Source organism: Melanerpes formicivorus, unplaced genomic scaffold (genome assembly GCF_026170545.1).
Source record: "Melanerpes formicivorus ecotype bairdi unplaced genomic scaffold, bMelFor1.0.p_v2 SCAF_142, whole genome shotgun sequence".
Lineage (NCBI taxonomy): Eukaryota > Metazoa > Chordata > Aves > Piciformes > Picidae > Melanerpes > Melanerpes formicivorus.
The window spans coordinates 275,992-291,176 of record NW_027142494.1 but is presented as its reverse complement, the minus strand read 5'-3'; the positions used below and the strand labels follow the sequence as shown (position 1 = coordinate 291,176).

Genomic DNA, 15,185 nt, shown 5'->3' with positions numbered 1-15,185 from the left:
AGAGTGCTTGGGGAGTGGTTTGAGACATGGAGAAGCTTTTCTGCACAGTGACAAAGTGCAAGAGAAAGAAAGAAAGCCACAAAGTGCAGCTGGGGAGGTCCAGACTGGAGATGCGGAGAAAGAAATGTCACTGCAAGACCTCCCCCAGCAGGAGCTTGGACCACTCCAAGGCCTGGAGTTTCGAGGAACAGCCAGGGAGGATGGAGAGAGAGCAGCACAAGAAAGTGCCAGCAAGGTGGGGCAGCTGGCTGGGTGACTACAGCCTGCAGGGAAAGAGGCTCAGCTGATGCAGCAGCAGAGGACAGCCTGAGGGGCAGATGACAGAGGGCTGTGGGAGAGCTGAAAGGCTCCTGGCAGAGCCAAGCTCTTCCTGCCTTTGGTTCTGGCTGTGGTCTGTGCCACTGAAGCCTCCTTGCAACCCTTGGGCCTCATTACCTCCTTTTCCATCCTCAGGAGCCTGGGAGGGGTTGTGCCATAGTCCTGCCCTTGACTTTGGTCCTCTCCACATCCCACTGCTCCAGGAAGCACCATGAGGGGTGAGTGAGGGACAGGAGCCAGGGCTCAGGGCTTGACCCTTTGCATTAATGAAACACCTCCAGGTTTGCTCTGCTTGTCCTGACCTGTCAGCACTGACTCTAGTTCTCTGCTCCAACCACAGCCTGGAGACACTTTCCCAGCAGTGTCCTCACTGGGAACCATCAACCACAGAAGAAACTTCAGAGTTTGAAAGTGGCTTAAACTTCTGGAGAGGTTTCATCATCTCCCTCTCAGTCTCTGATGTTTACATGGCACCAAGGCCACCAGAGGGTCATTAAAATGCCCCTGGGTTGATCCTCTGCTGCTCAGCTGGGATGAGCTCCATGGCTGGAATGAGCTACTGGAAAGTAGGCAGCAATGAAAAGTGTCAGCTGTGCCCAGGAGCAGCTCCTCTGCACAGCACAGCAGGGCTGAGGGCACTGCCAGTGGATCTCAGCAAGATGAAGAAGGCAGAGAGAGCTTGGAGGTGTCCAGGAGGGTGACTGAGAGCTGACAGGAGGAGAAGTCACTGCAGGCACTGACACGGTGAGTCTGTGGGGGCAGGGCAGTGCAGGTGCAGCTCGTGGAGGCATCTCCTAAAGCTGGCACAGCCACAGCTGGTGGGGGCTGGAAGGAAATCTTCCTGTGCAGAGGCTCTTTTCAGGCTTTTCTGAAGAGCTGTGGAGCCCTGGGGTGCAGGCAGGGGTGGTGAGGGCTGTCCTTCAGAGCAGGGTCCCTGCAGCCCAGGGGCTGTGTGCTGGGGCAGGGACTGTGCTGCCTGCCAGGCTCAGCTCTCAGCCTGCCCAGGGAGCTCCACACAGTGCTGCGGGGAGAAGCTGTGAGTGGCAGGAGACAGCCCTGGCAGGGCAGGGCAGGGTCTTTCTGCTGTGGGGAGGGAGCTGTGTTGTCCAGAGCTGCTCACAGTCCTGGCTCACCCCTGGTCATTTCTGAGGAGGCTTTCCAGAAGAGTATCAAGGCAGCATTTTACTGGAAGGGAAGGAGTTTTGGCTTTGAATGTTGATCCTCTTGGTGTGCTGGGAGGGCAGTGTGAGACTAGAGTTTGTTTCTCCATTCCGGAGAAGATTCTCATTAGCCTTTGATCTGCTTCTGAGCCCCTGCACACCCAGAGCTGTCCCTGGGATGTGTCCTGCTGCTAGGAGGGGTCTGCAGGGCAGAGCTGTGAACACAGCAGGTGGGAGGGGTGGCAGGGACAGGGAGCAGAGATGAACACAGAGAAGCAGCTCTTGACAGGGACAGCTGCCAGCAGCAGGGACTAGGGCAGTGGGGAGAGAGTGATCAGCTGGGAGAGATACCCTGGCACCTCTGTGCCATTCTCTGCACTGCAGACACATTTCCCAATGCAACCTTTTGCTCTCCTCTTCTACCCAGCAGAGGCAGTGCCCTCAAAGCTATGGGCTCCAGGTCAGGAGTCACAACCTTGGCAGTTCACATTCATCTGCAGGCACATGGAGTATGCACCCAAAAGGAGGACAAAAGCTCTTCAGTTCCATCCTGTAAGCTGCAGAGAACTGAGCTGAGGAAGGAGAAGGCTTCACCCCCAGCCCCTCTGCCTTTCTCTCTTCCCTTCATTGTCTCTGCAGCACTGCAGGGCTGGTCCCTGTTTCTCCACCTCTCCATGGGACTCTTGTTCCCTGTCACTGGGCTGTTGGTCACTTTCTGTTCTGACATCAGAGGAATCTTCATGTCAATTCTGGGTCCCTGCTGCATTTGAAGCTGTGATGAACCATCCCTGGTTGGTAGTGGTGGGGACGGAGCTGATCCATTCCTCAAGCAGCTCAGGGACAGGGCTTACAATAAGCCTGAGAGAAGTGTGCCCTAACTTGTCACTGCCTTCTCCTCCTTGGACAGGTCTCCATGGCCAGAGGAAGCAGATGGCCAACAGCAGCTCCATCACACACTTCCTCCTCCTGCCATTCCCAGGCACAAGGCAGCTGCAGCTCCTGCACTTCTGCCTCTTCCTGGCCATCTACCTGGCTGCCCTGCTGGGCAATGGCCTCATCATCACCACCATAGCCTGGCACCACCACCTCCACACCCCCATGTACTTCTTCCTTCTCAACCTTGCCCTCCTTGACCTGGGCTGCATCTCCACCACAGTCCCCAAGTCCATGGCCAATTCCCTGAGGGACACCAGGGACATCTCCTATGCAGGATGTGTTGCTCAGGTCTTTCTCTTTCCCTTTTTCATTTCAGCAGAGTATTTTCTTCTCACCACCATGTCCTACGATCGCTATGTTGCCATCTGCAGACCCCTGCACTATGAGACCCTTCTGGGCAGCAGAGTTTGTCTCCACCTGGCAGCAGCTGCCTGGGTCTGTGGGGTTCTCTATGCTCTGCTGTGCACAGCCAATACATTTTCCCTGCCCCTCTGCCAGGGCAATGCTCTGGAGCAGTTCTTCTGTGAAGCACCCCAGATCCTCAAGCTCTCCTGCTCCACATCCTACCTCAGGGAACTTTGGCTTCTTGTGGTTGGTGCCTGTTTATACTTTGTCTGTTTTGTGTTCATTGTGGTGTCCTATGTGGAGATCTTCAGGGCAGTGCTGAGGATCCCCTCTCAGCAGGGACGTCACAAAGCCTTTGCCACCTGCCTCCCTCACCTGGCTGTGGTCTCCCTGGTTACAAGCACTGGCATGTTTGCCTACTTGAAGCCTTCCTCTGTCTCCTTTGCATTCCTAGATGTGGTGGTGTCAGTTCTGTACTCAGTGGTGCCCCCAGCAGTGAACCCCCTCATCTACAGCCTGAGGAACCAGGAGCTCAAGGCTGCTCTGAGCCAGCTGATCCCTGGATGCTTTCAGAAGCAATAAACTCTTTGTCTTCTGCAGAGCAGTTCTGATGCCACTCAGTGCAGACCGAGCCCGGCTGCTCGAATTCTGGCTGCTGCTGGGGCTGTTCCCCTTGTGAGAATGTTGTTCCCACACAAATGTCTTTCTTCAGACCATTTCTGGTTCAGTGTTGTCCTGTCTGCTGTGACCCAGAGGCTGCAGACATGAGGAGCTGTGCTCCCTCTGTCTGTTCAACACAATAAAGTACCCTGCAGGGAGTTGTTTCTCTGTGTTCCTTCTTCCAATGCTTCTGTGGAGCTGCAGGGCAGTGCCTGTGTGCAGAGGTGCAGGGGCAGAGTCCCAGCACAGCAGCAGTGCCAGGGAGCCCCAGAGCTTGGGCTGTCCTCAGCTGCTCTTTCTGCCCTTCCACCCTCTCCTGCTGAGCCTCTGTGCTGGGGCAAGGCCTGAGTGCTCTGGCAGCTTGAGCATTTTGCTTCTGTGTGGCAGTGCTGGGACTATAGCCAGGGAGAGGCCAGGGCTGCTTGTTGGATAGAGCTGTGCTCCAGAGCAGCACTGCCGTCAGAACAGGAGGTCTTCTCATGCCTTCATACCCCAACCCCCTCCCATTACAGACTGCACCTACTTCAAACTGGATACCCTGACCCCCTTCCAGTATAGACTCAGCCAAATATTAGTCCTTTAACCCCTCCCAGTACAGATGTGGTCTCATCCCTGTAAAAGCTACCTCTTCCTCTGTAGTCTTGTCCCATCCCAGCACAGAATGTATCCCTTGGCTTCCTTCCCAGTACTGAATGCATCCATTCCAGTACAAACTGCACACCCTCATGCCCTCCCAGTACTGTCTGGGCCCTGCCTGACTCCAAACAGGATCCCTTTAATCCCTCCAAATACACATTAGGCCTTGCCCCAATAAAAAATCCATCCTCTGATTGCCTCACAGTACAGCCTGGACCCCTCACACTCTAATCAGTCCCCACCATCCCTGCTCCTCCCCTGAATCCAGTCCCCTGCTCTAACTCACAGGCAGTGAGCTCATTCCTCAACTCACCCATCCCAACTCAGCCTCTCCCACACCTACCTCTGACCCTGACTTTGTAATCATTGTTCATCCTGGTCCAGGCCATTACTCTTGCCATTGAGGCCTTGCCCTTTACCCCAACCCTCAACAGATCCCCAGCCCAAGCTGTGCAACTCAGAGCTGGTTCTCCCCTCAGCCCTATCCAGCACCCTCAGCAGGACACCAAAGCCTCTCTTCAGCCTTGGCCTGAACCACAGACTTGAAGGACAGATCTGATCCCTCAGCCCCAATATTGACACCTCAGCCCCAGTCCTCCATCCTCTGCTCTGTCTCCTCACCTGCATCCCCCCCCACTCTTGAGGGATTCTGCTTGGCCTCTGGCACAGGGCAGGGGAGGGGAACTCTCAGAGCAGCCTCATGGCCTTGGAAGAAGAGCAGGAAGTGAACTGTGGCTGAGCAGCTAATGGACACCAGGAGCAGATGGGTGGCAATGCCATGGGCAGCTCATCTGTGCCTGAGGATCTCCTGCACAGCAGCAGCCACAAGGCTGGGCAGGGGCTGAGAGGTCACTGCTGGCTCTGCAGCTGAGAGGGTAGCAGCAGGGAGAGGGCAGGAAAGGGACTGGGAGGTCACTTCTTGCTGCAGCAACTGAGAGGGCAGCCCCTGACTCCTTCCTGGCCTCTGTGCTTTTGGCCTCCCAGGTGCCAGAGTCCCCAACAGGCCAGCAGAAGGCATGTGGTGGGTAAGGGACTTATGTGACTCCCTGTCCCTAAGCAGCTGGTGGCCCCTGCAGGAAGAGCCCTGGAGCTGGGTTGTCAACTCCCTGCCACCTGAGGGCCTGAGGGGACAGCAGCAGGGACAGGGCTTGGCTGTGGCTGCTGGAGAAGCTGCAAGGCAGCAGCAGGGACCTGCCTTGGAAGCCCATGCAGAGGTTTCTTGTGGCTGCTCAGCTGCCAGGCCACAAGCAGGCTGAGGCCTTGGGCCAGCATTGGGACATCAGGGATGGCTGAGGAGCAACTAGGGCAGGAGGAGCCACATGGCCATGAGGTGAGTTTGAGGTCACTGCAAAATCCAATCCCTTTGTGTCATTGGCCAGCAGCAAGCCCAGGGCTGGGCTGGGGACTGTGCCATCCCTTGTGCCTGCCAAGCTGAGAGGAAGCAGCAGGGAGGTGCCTTGGCTGTTGCTTTGGAGCTGGAGGTTCTGTTTTTTGCTCAGGCAGAAAGGCCTCTGGCAGCGACCATTGCCAATGGCCTGGGCTGGAGCAGAGCCTGAGCAAAGTGAAGAAGGCCAAGTGCAGCTGGGCTGTGGTAGGAGGAGTGTGGCCACCCAGACAGAGAGTTGTCCTCCCCTGCACTCAGCACTGCTGTGGCCACATCTGGATTCTTAGTGTCTGGTTATGGACCTCCTGCTCTGAAGGTGTTTTGACGATCCTGAGAAGCTTCAGAGGATATCTGCAAGGACTGGGGTGGACAGCCTGAGGGACTGGGGCTTCTGGAACCTGGTGAAGTCCCAGTTCAGGGCATTACAGATGCAGTGTGCACCTGATTGAAATCTGGTGATGATGGAGCATCTGGTGGTTGTGGGAAGGGAAGAAAACCTCCATAGAGTGCAAATTTTAGGGTTCAGAGTGGAGGTGAGGACAAAGAAAAGTCACTCAGAGGGGATCCTCATGGTCCAAGAGGCCCTGACTTTGTGTTTCAAGAAATGGCCATGGAGAGTAGAGACAGAGCAGGGAGGGTACTGAAATGTCATGGTGAGAGCTGCTAGGAATGCAAGATGGGTGTCAAGAGCATGAAGGGAAAGAGCTGCAGGCATGGGGCAGTGTAGCACCACCTGCAAGGCTGAAAGCTCAACATGACTAAGGTCTTTCTCCTCCTGTCTGTGGCATTTGCCTCTCCCACCAAGGTCAGGAAGGTGAAACTTTAACTTGAGCCTCTCTGCATCTGACTGCCCAGGCTCTGTGGTCAGGGCTTGGCCTTTCTGCTGCAGAAACTAAACCCAGTGTGGGGGACAGTGTAGGACAATCTGTGGTGGGGATGGCAATGGGCACTGGCAAGGCTGGAAGTCATCAAGAGAACCCAAGTTTTTGCCTTCCTCACTGTGGCAATCATCCACCACCAAGGGCTCTGAGGAGACTTCCTAAGGCACCAGGGGGACATCAGTGTCTCCTTAAACACCCCCAGGAAGGCTGGGGACTGCCATCCCCTTGTCCTTCTCTCAGCATCACAAATCCTACACCCCACCGCACCTGAGGGACAGGATCTGCCTGCCCAGGCACTGTGGTCAGGGTTTGGCCTTTCTGCTCCATAAACCAAACCCAGAGTTTGCTCTCCTGCACTTTGCCTTTGTCTGCTGCAATCATGGCCTCCACTGAGCTGCTCTAAGGAGCCCTTGGGAGGCTTTGTTGGTAATGCCCCTCAGTGGGGCCAAGCAGTGCTTCAAGGTACTTTGTGTTTTCCTTCTGACTTCTGAAGATGTCTCTTCTGTCTTCTCTTGGTACCTGAGGTTCCTGCAATGAGTCCCAAGTGCCCTAAGGAGATGTTTGTGTCTCTGCAATCTTCTTCAGGATTTCAAAGTGCACCTCACAAAGCTCAATTTTTTATGTCAAAGATAAAATATTTTACTCCGTTTCAGTTTAGAGCAGAGATGATAATTCCCCAAGTGACACCAACCCAGGCTGTCTCAGCAGGACATCTGCATTTGCAGGAACATCTGTCCTTCAGGTCTGACATTGAATGGACAACTTTGCTCCTCACCCTCCCCAACCTCCCCATTGCTGTCACTGCCCACCTGGGGCTTACAAGGTGATTCAGCAGAATGTGTTCTAATCCAAGAGCCTCTGAATGACAGAGTGGATAAGGACAAGGCTGACCCTGAGTGACTGCAAGGGATCCTGAATTCAAATCTATTTCTATGGCTGTGCCTGGAGAGAAGCACAAAACACACAGAGGGACAGAGCTGGATGGGTTCAATGCAGGATAGATACCTTGTCCCTGGTGACAGCAAAGGTGTCTGTCCAAAGACACAGAGTGGTGGAGTGGAGGCTGGCAGAGGGTGCCATGGAGTTCAGTTTCCTTCTGCTGGAGCTCAAGGCAAACACTCACAAAGCTTTGGCATTCTTAGGGCAAAAGAACTGAGCCTGGAGAAGTCTGACTTGGTGATGGCCCTTGGTGCAGGTTGTGCCTGAGTGATGTCTGTGTGGGGGAGATGCTGGCCACAGCTGCTGTGATCCAGGAGAGCTCCAAGGCTCTGGCTTTAGGGTCACTGTTTTTAGAGGGGGAGATCCTTGACTGTTTCTCTCATCTGGAGAACCTTGGATGCTGAATCATCCTGAGTTCTTTTGCCACTTGCACAGACCCTGAAGTTTTTGACCTTCAGAGTTTTCTATCAGCTCCCTGTTGGCTGTGATCCAAGCACAGATGCACTGAGCTGGCAGGAGGTGACCAACCCCCAAGCCACAGGGAGAGCAGTGCAAGGCTGGGAGAGCAAGGGTGCAGCACACCAAGGACACTTCTCAGTGCTCTATTTCTGTCTGTCCTGATCCATCCCTGGATTACCCTGGGCTAGCTCATGGCCTAGGCCTTTTCTTTGTTTGTTTGTTTTTAACCTAAAATGAGAATGCATGTTGTGTTATAATTAATTTTGACTTTCCCATTATCTATTTAAAACTAAGGCAAACTGGTGAGGTGACATAGAAATCCATAGGAACATTTCCTCTAGTCACACAACAATTAAACAATCATAACAGCCAGTCCTAATTCACACGGTGCTGTGGTGCATTCTTCTGAGTGATGCTTTTGATCCCAGATTACCATAGCAGTTGTTGTGATCGATGTTCGACTGCATGGGAAATGCTGTGTGCTCATGGCCTTGATTCCTCTGCCGTTGTTCATTGCGATGATTGCAGTTGGCATGGGGTAGACATTTCTTGCTGCTATCACTAAACCCCCTTAGCTATAAAATATACATCCTCTCTTTTGTTTTGTTGATTTTTTCTTGATAGATTTTTTACCTTTTTTAAACTTTTTGAAATTTATTATTTTTATTTTTTAATTTAATTTTTATTTTTAATTTTTAAGTATTTTATTTTTTAAAGCATTTTTCTTAATTTTAATTTTTAATCTAATTTTTTTAATTTATTATTATTTGATCTTATATTATTTTTTAAAAAACTATTTTAATTATTTTTTGTATGTTTGTTTTATTTAATCTATTTTTAAAATTTCTAATATTATTATTTCAATTAAAAAATTAATACATTTTAGAAAATATTAATTTTTTATTTAATCTATTTTTTAATTTTGTAATTTTATTTTGTTTTGGTTTTATTATTTTTTTAGCCTTTTTTAAAAAAATACATTATTTTTATTTTTATTTTTATTTTTATTTTATTTTTTAATATAATTTTAATTAATTTTTATTTTTTTATTTTAATTATTTTTATTTAATTTTTAAAATCTAATTTTTTAATGTAATTAATGTTTTTAATATGCCTTTTAAATATTTTTGTTTTGTTGCTATCTGTATTTTTTGGCCTATAATTTTTAACAATTGTTTAGGTAATTTTATTTTTCTTTTAAATCTATTTTTTTATTTATTGATTTTTTTATAGCTTTTAATTTTTCTTGAATTTTATTTATCATAATTTAATCTTGTATTAATTAATTTTTAATGTTATTTTATAATCTAATTTTTAAATTATTTTTTCATTTAATTTTTTAAATTTGTTTTTTATTCTATTTTTTCCTTTTTTATTTTCTGTTTAACCTTTTTTGTACTTAATATTTTGTCCTTATTTTTCATTTTAAATTTTTGTAAATATTTTTTCTTGCTAATAGTCCTTATGTTTTTTGTTAATAGTTATTTTTTGTTAGCAATCCCTTATGGTTTTTTGTTTGTTTTGGTATTTAAAAATTATTATTATGTTAAATTTGTTTTTATATTAAATATTTTTATTTATTATTATTATTATTATTATTATTATTATTATTATTATTATTATTATTATTATTATTATTATTATTGATGTTATTTTGTACTTTTACTTTGTAGTAGTACTTTGTGCTATTAGCCAAACACCAAACTCAGGTGCGAGAGGCAATGCACCAGAATGGACTCTCCAGACTGTCTATTACCTGAGGAAGGAGGTGGATGTGGAAAGTGTAATACATCTGATTGGTGCCTAAAGACTGAGGACAATGGGGAGGCAGCAATAAGTATAGCCACCAACAGCAGGGAAATAGCTCATGGACCAGTCCATACGTGGAAAGGACTGGAATGGGACACATTGTTTTGGTTGCCTGGTGGGCCATGGGTCAAACGAGTGTCATTCTTCTCTCTTTGCGCAACAGCAGCTCTAATCTTTCCACCATGTCTGATACCCTGGTTTGTATGGCTTATCCATCCTGCAGTCAGGCTGGTGCAGGTTGTAGCCATATCAAGTGAGCCAGAAAAGGTTATAAAAAAGAGAAGTATGATGTATCTGCAAATAAGACCAACATCAGAAATGAGCCAAGAGGAAAAGATTAAGTTAATGGGGAATGAATTTTGTGAAGGCAATTATTAAAGCAAGAAGAGGAGGGGTTGATGGGATCAAAAGGAGAGAGTGTCTTTACAAAGGAAGAATTGGCTAAGAGGGAGTTGGAAGAGAAAGGGAGGAGCCAGACAGTTCACCTTCTCTATGTGTATGCAAATCACAAAGGGGCCTCTGCTAAGTCCCTTCCCTTGAACCTTGCTGTAAGTCAGTAGGGGTCTGTCCAGAGACAGGAGACATTGAACACAGCCTGAACTGCTGAACTTTTAGGCCAGAGCACAGGCTTAATTTAAATGAGCATAGGATGTATGAAGCAGGGAGGGGTTGTGTGAAGGGGGACATGTAGCAGGGGTTTTGGGAAAGACTAAATCCTGAGTAGCTGAGCCAGTGGGGAAAGGGAGAGGGAGGTTCGTGTCCAGAAATGTAGGATGAAAGGGGAGCTGTGCCTTCAGCAATGAGAGAGACCCCACAGGGAATTGTTCTGTGGACTCTCTCTTTATTCAAAGGAAGTTTTACAAGACTCCTCTGTCTCTGTTATGAACTTCTAGATGGGAAGAATTTTTCCTTGCATGTTGCACACACAGGGAGCACAGCTGCTCCCGTCTGCAGTATCTGGGTCACAGCAGACAGGCCAACACTGAATCAGAAATGGTCTGAAGAAAGACTGTGGTGGGGAAACAACATTCTCACAAGGGTAAGAGCACCAGCAGCACCCAACCAGAGAGAAACCAGATTGTGAGTGACATCAGAACTGCTCTGCAGGAGAGGACAAAAAGTTTATTGCTTCTGAAAGCATCTGGTCGTCATTTTCCTCAGGGCATCCTTGAGCTCCTGGTTCCTCAGGCTGTAGATGAGAGGGTTCACGGCTGGAGGCAACACTGAGTAGAGAACTGCAAGCACCAGATCCAGGGATGGGCATGAGATAGAAGAGAGCTTCAGGTAGGCAAGGATTACAGTGTTGACAAACAGGGAGACCACAGCCAGGTGAGGGAGACAGGTGGCAAAGGCTTTGTGGCGTCCCTGCTGAGAGGGGATCCTCAGCACTGCCCTGAAGATCTGCACATAGGACACCACAATGAACACAAAACAGACAAAGACTAAACAGGCAGTGACCACAATAAGCCAAAGTTCCCTGAGGTAGGATGTGGAGCAGGAGAGCTTGAGGATCTGGGGGATTTCACAGAAGAACTGCTCCACAGCATTGCCCTGGCAGAGGGGCAGGGAAAGTGTATTGGCTGTATGCAGAAGGGCATAGAGAAAGCCACAGCCCCAGGCAGCTGCTGCCAGGTGGAGAGAAATTCTGCTACCCAGGAGGGTCTCATAGTGCAGGGGTCTGCAGATGGCAACATAGCGATCATAGGACATGATGGTGAGGAGAAAATACTCTGCACCAATTAGGAATACTAAAAAGAAGACCTGGAGAACACATCCTGCATAGGAGATGTCCCTGGTGTCCCTCAGGGAATTGGCCATGGACTTGGGAACAGTGGTGGAGATGGCACCCAGGTCAGTGAGGGCAAGGTTGAGGAGGAAGAAGTACATGGGGGTGTGGAGGTGGTGGTCCCAGGCTATGGTGGTGATGATGAGGCCATTGCCCAGCAGGGTAGCCAGGTAGATGGCCAGGAAGAGGCAGAAGTGCAGGAGCTGCAGCTGCCTTGTGCCTGGGAATGGCAGGAGGAGGAAGTGGGTGATGGAGCTGCTGTTGGCCATCTGCTGCCTGTGGGAATGTCTAAGAAAGAAAAGAAAGCAAAATTTGATGACAGACTCCTCTGAGAAGAAGCACTCCAGGGGGCACAGCAATCCCCCAGCTGAAATGGCTTTGTTATCTGCTTTGTTCTGGCTGAGGCTGCTGTGAGGAGCAGGAGCTCAGGCCATGTACTGCCAAGGACTCATCTTGGCTCTGCTATAGTGGAGCTACTGTGCCCATCAGGCTGCTCCCTCTGCCTTGCACTTTCCCCTGTGCTGCCTTGCAGATGTTCTGCCCAAATTAGCCTTTAGGACCCCCCCAGCTCTCTGTGCTCTGAGGAGAGCAGGGCAGCACTGCTTCAAAGGACAGTTCTGTGAACTCTTCTCTGTCCCAGCCCAGAGGTGCAGCTGTGAGAGACAGAGCAGGACTCAGCCTCTCCTGAAGAGAATCAAAGGACTCTGGGAACAGAGTGCTGACCCCCAAGGAAAGGCTCAGCACTGCCCAGTGCCCTATGGCAGAGCTGGGCCTTCCTGGGGGCTGCTCCAAGCCCAGCAGGATAGGCAGAGTAGTCAGGGATCCTGGAGATGAGATGTTCTAAAGAGTCATTGCTCAGCAGAGAGCACCCAGAGACATCTGCAGAGAAGGACTGAGAGAGCAGCCTGAACACAGCCTCCCTCAGGGCTTCCTGGCAGCTTCCCCTCATCCCCAGCCCATGTCTCTCCTGCCTGGAGCTGACCCTGCCAGGAAAGGCTCAAGAGCATCTCAGACTCACCATGTCAACACCTGCAGTGACTTCGCCTTCAGTGAGCTCTCAGCATGCTCCCAGTCCTGGCTGTCTTGAAGCTCTTTCTGTTTTTCTCATCTCCCTGAGATGCCCTGGCAGTGCCCTCAGCCCTGCTGTGCTGTGCAGGGGAGCTGCTCCTGGCCAGAGCTCCATGCTGCCCAGGAGCCTGGCCTAGCTCAGCACAGATGATCAGCCCAGGGCATTTGAAGGAGCCCTCTGGTGGCTTTGGTGCCAGGTAAACCTCAGGGACTGAAGCTGATGAAACCTCTCCAGAAGTCAAAGTTAGAGTCAAACTCTGAAGTTTCTTGTAGTGTTAATTGGTTCCACTGGGGGACACTACAGGGAAAATGTCCTTACGGTCTGGTGAGAGCAGAGAACTGAGGCAGTGCTGACAGGTCAGGACAAGCAGCTAAAGGTGGCTCTGCTGCTGAGGAAACCTGGAGGGGTTTCATTGATCCAAAGGGCCAAGCCCTGACCCCCAGCCCCTGGCAAGCCAGATCGTGTCCCTCACCTGTGGCTCAGGGATCCTCTGGGGGTGGTGGGGAATGAGGGTGAGCAGTGAGCAGGGTAGAAACTTGTCAGGTTTTGCTGTGGTTTGCTGCTGAGAAGTAATGAAATGTCCCTTTAAAAATACTTTTCATGAGATACTTTGTGCCTCTCCAATTATCTGCAGAAACCTTGGCAATAATGAGAGGTTCAGCAGTATTTAATGAGCCCCATGGAGTATTTGGGGCTGATTACATCATCCTTAGGTACTGCCAGGAGACTCTGCCAAGGTACTGCCAAGAAGCCTCTCAAGAAGTCCAAGGCAGAAGCAAACTCCAAAGTACCTTGAAGCACTGATTGGCCTCACTGAGGCTTGTTACTGCCAAAGGCTCCCCAGGGACTCGTTAGAGCAGCTTGTTAGAGGCCAGGATTGCAGAGAGACAAAGGCAAAGTGCAGGGGAGAAAAACTTGCCTTTGGTCTAGGAAGCAGAAAGGCCAAGCCTTGACCACTGCCCTTGCAATAGAAGAACCTCAAAGTCTCAAAGCCAAGTTTCTCCTCCCAGGCTTGGGTGGCAGAGGTAACTGCCAGAGTCAAGGGCACAAAGACCTTGGTCCTGTTGGGCCTCTCAGCCTTGCCAGAGCCCTTGGCCATCCCTACTGCAGCCTGTCCTACACTGTCCCCTGCCTGCAGCTCTTTCCCTTCAGGCTGCTGACACCAATCTTGCTTCGCCACCCAGCTCTTCCCCTGCCATTTCCATCCCTTCCCTGAGCTGTCTCAGCTCTCCCTGCCATTTCCTGACACCTCTGGATGGCCTCATGCTCTGCCCTTTGAGGGACATTTTTTTGACCTCATCTCCACTCTGAATCTTCCAAGCTGCACTGTGTGGAGGTTTTGGTCTCTTCCCACTCCCCAGATAAGCTCCATCCTCTCTGAAACCACCCTTCAGCCATGTGTACACTGCTGTGCCCAGTGCTTCAGCAGGCTGAAGCAGCCCAGGTCCCTCTGCCCTCCACAGAGATGTCAACCCCCATCCTGGCAGATCTCCTCTGCAGCCTCTGCAGTTTCTCTCCATTCCTTCAGACTGGTCATTCCCACACCCAGGGATCAAGCATCCAGATGTGGCCACAGCAGTGCTGACTCCAGGGAACTCCTTTGTCTGGTTAGCCACACTCCTGCCACAGCACAGCTGTAAATGATCTTCTTGCCTGTGGTCAGGCTTTGCTCCATCCCAGGGCTTTTTGAATGGTTCCTCCCAGATCCTGTGGTGCCTTTCTGCCTGGGGGTGGGACACTCCACAACCTCCAGTTCCAAACCAACAGGGACCCAGTTTGTAGTGGGATGTGCTCTGACTTTGCTGTAGAACAAAACCATTTCTGGGCTGGGAGGAGATCAGGGGATGCAGCTTGCACTGGGATAATCCCTTGTCTGTACTTGGTGATGCCATTGGAAGCAGTTTATTCTGGGACAGGTCTCAAATTGTACTGGAATGGGATCAGGAGAAGCAGTTTGTACTGGGACAAGGCCAAGCTGTACTTGGAGATCTTTAAGGCACCCTGCTTGGAGTGGAATGGGGCCCAGTCTATAGTGGGATGGGATCAGGGACTCCAGTTAGTATTTGGATGGAGTCTGGTTTGTACTGGGAGGGACTCAGGGTATGCAGTTTGCACTGGGGTGGCCCAGTCTGTGCTGAGATGGCATCAGAGTATCCGGTTCACAGGTGGAGGGAGGCAGTAGGTACTGGAAGGGGACCAAGGAATGCACTTTGTACTGGAAAGGGACCCATCCACTTGGGCTGGAGTAATATGATCCAGTTTATATGGAATTAGGCTGTTTCTGTTCTGGGAAGGGTCCAGGGGATTCACTTTGTGCTGGCATAAAGCCCAGTGTGTACTGGGCAGGCTCAAAGAGATTCAGTTTGTGTAGGGAGGAGAGCCCAGTGTGACCTGGAATGGCATCAGGGTGTCCTGTGCGCACTGGCATGGGGCCTAGGCTCTACTGGAATGGAATCAGAGATTCTGGGGGATGCACTTTGCACAGGGATGAGACTCAGACTGGACTGGGAGATGCTGAGATGATGCTGCTGGTACTGGGTTAAGACCACATTTGTGCTGCAGCTCAGGAGATCCAGGTCGTACTGACAGGTGGCTCAGGCTGTGCTGGGAGGAGTCACAAAGATCAAGTGTGTGTTGCGTGGGGTACAGATTGTATTAGAATGTGGCCAGGGAATCCAGTTTGTGCTGGAACTGAGTCCAGTCTGTACTGGGAGGGGCCCAGGGGACTGAGTTTATCATCAGCCAGGCCCAGTTTGACTGGGAGGGGTAAGGAGGATGTCGTAATTGAATCACTCCTTAGGCA

At 50.3% G+C, this 15,185-nt stretch overlaps 2 protein-coding genes across 2 annotated transcripts in view; both read left to right on the top strand.

Moving 5' to 3' along the window:
* Positions 1 to 15,185, top strand: part of LOC137456875 (zinc finger protein 184-like) — a 102,106-nt gene that overhangs the window by 60,600 nt on the left and 26,321 nt on the right. The gene's annotated exons all lie outside the window — the stretch shown is intronic.
* On the top strand, positions 1,985 to 3,341 carry LOC137456880 (olfactory receptor 14A16-like). The gene is made up of 2 exons (XM_068168569.1): positions 1,985 to 2,030; positions 2,386 to 3,341. The coding sequence occupies exon 2, from the start codon at positions 2,409 to 2,411 to the stop codon at positions 3,339 to 3,341; it is 933 nt and encodes a 310-aa protein (XP_068024670.1). The 5' UTR covers positions 1,985 to 2,030; positions 2,386 to 2,408.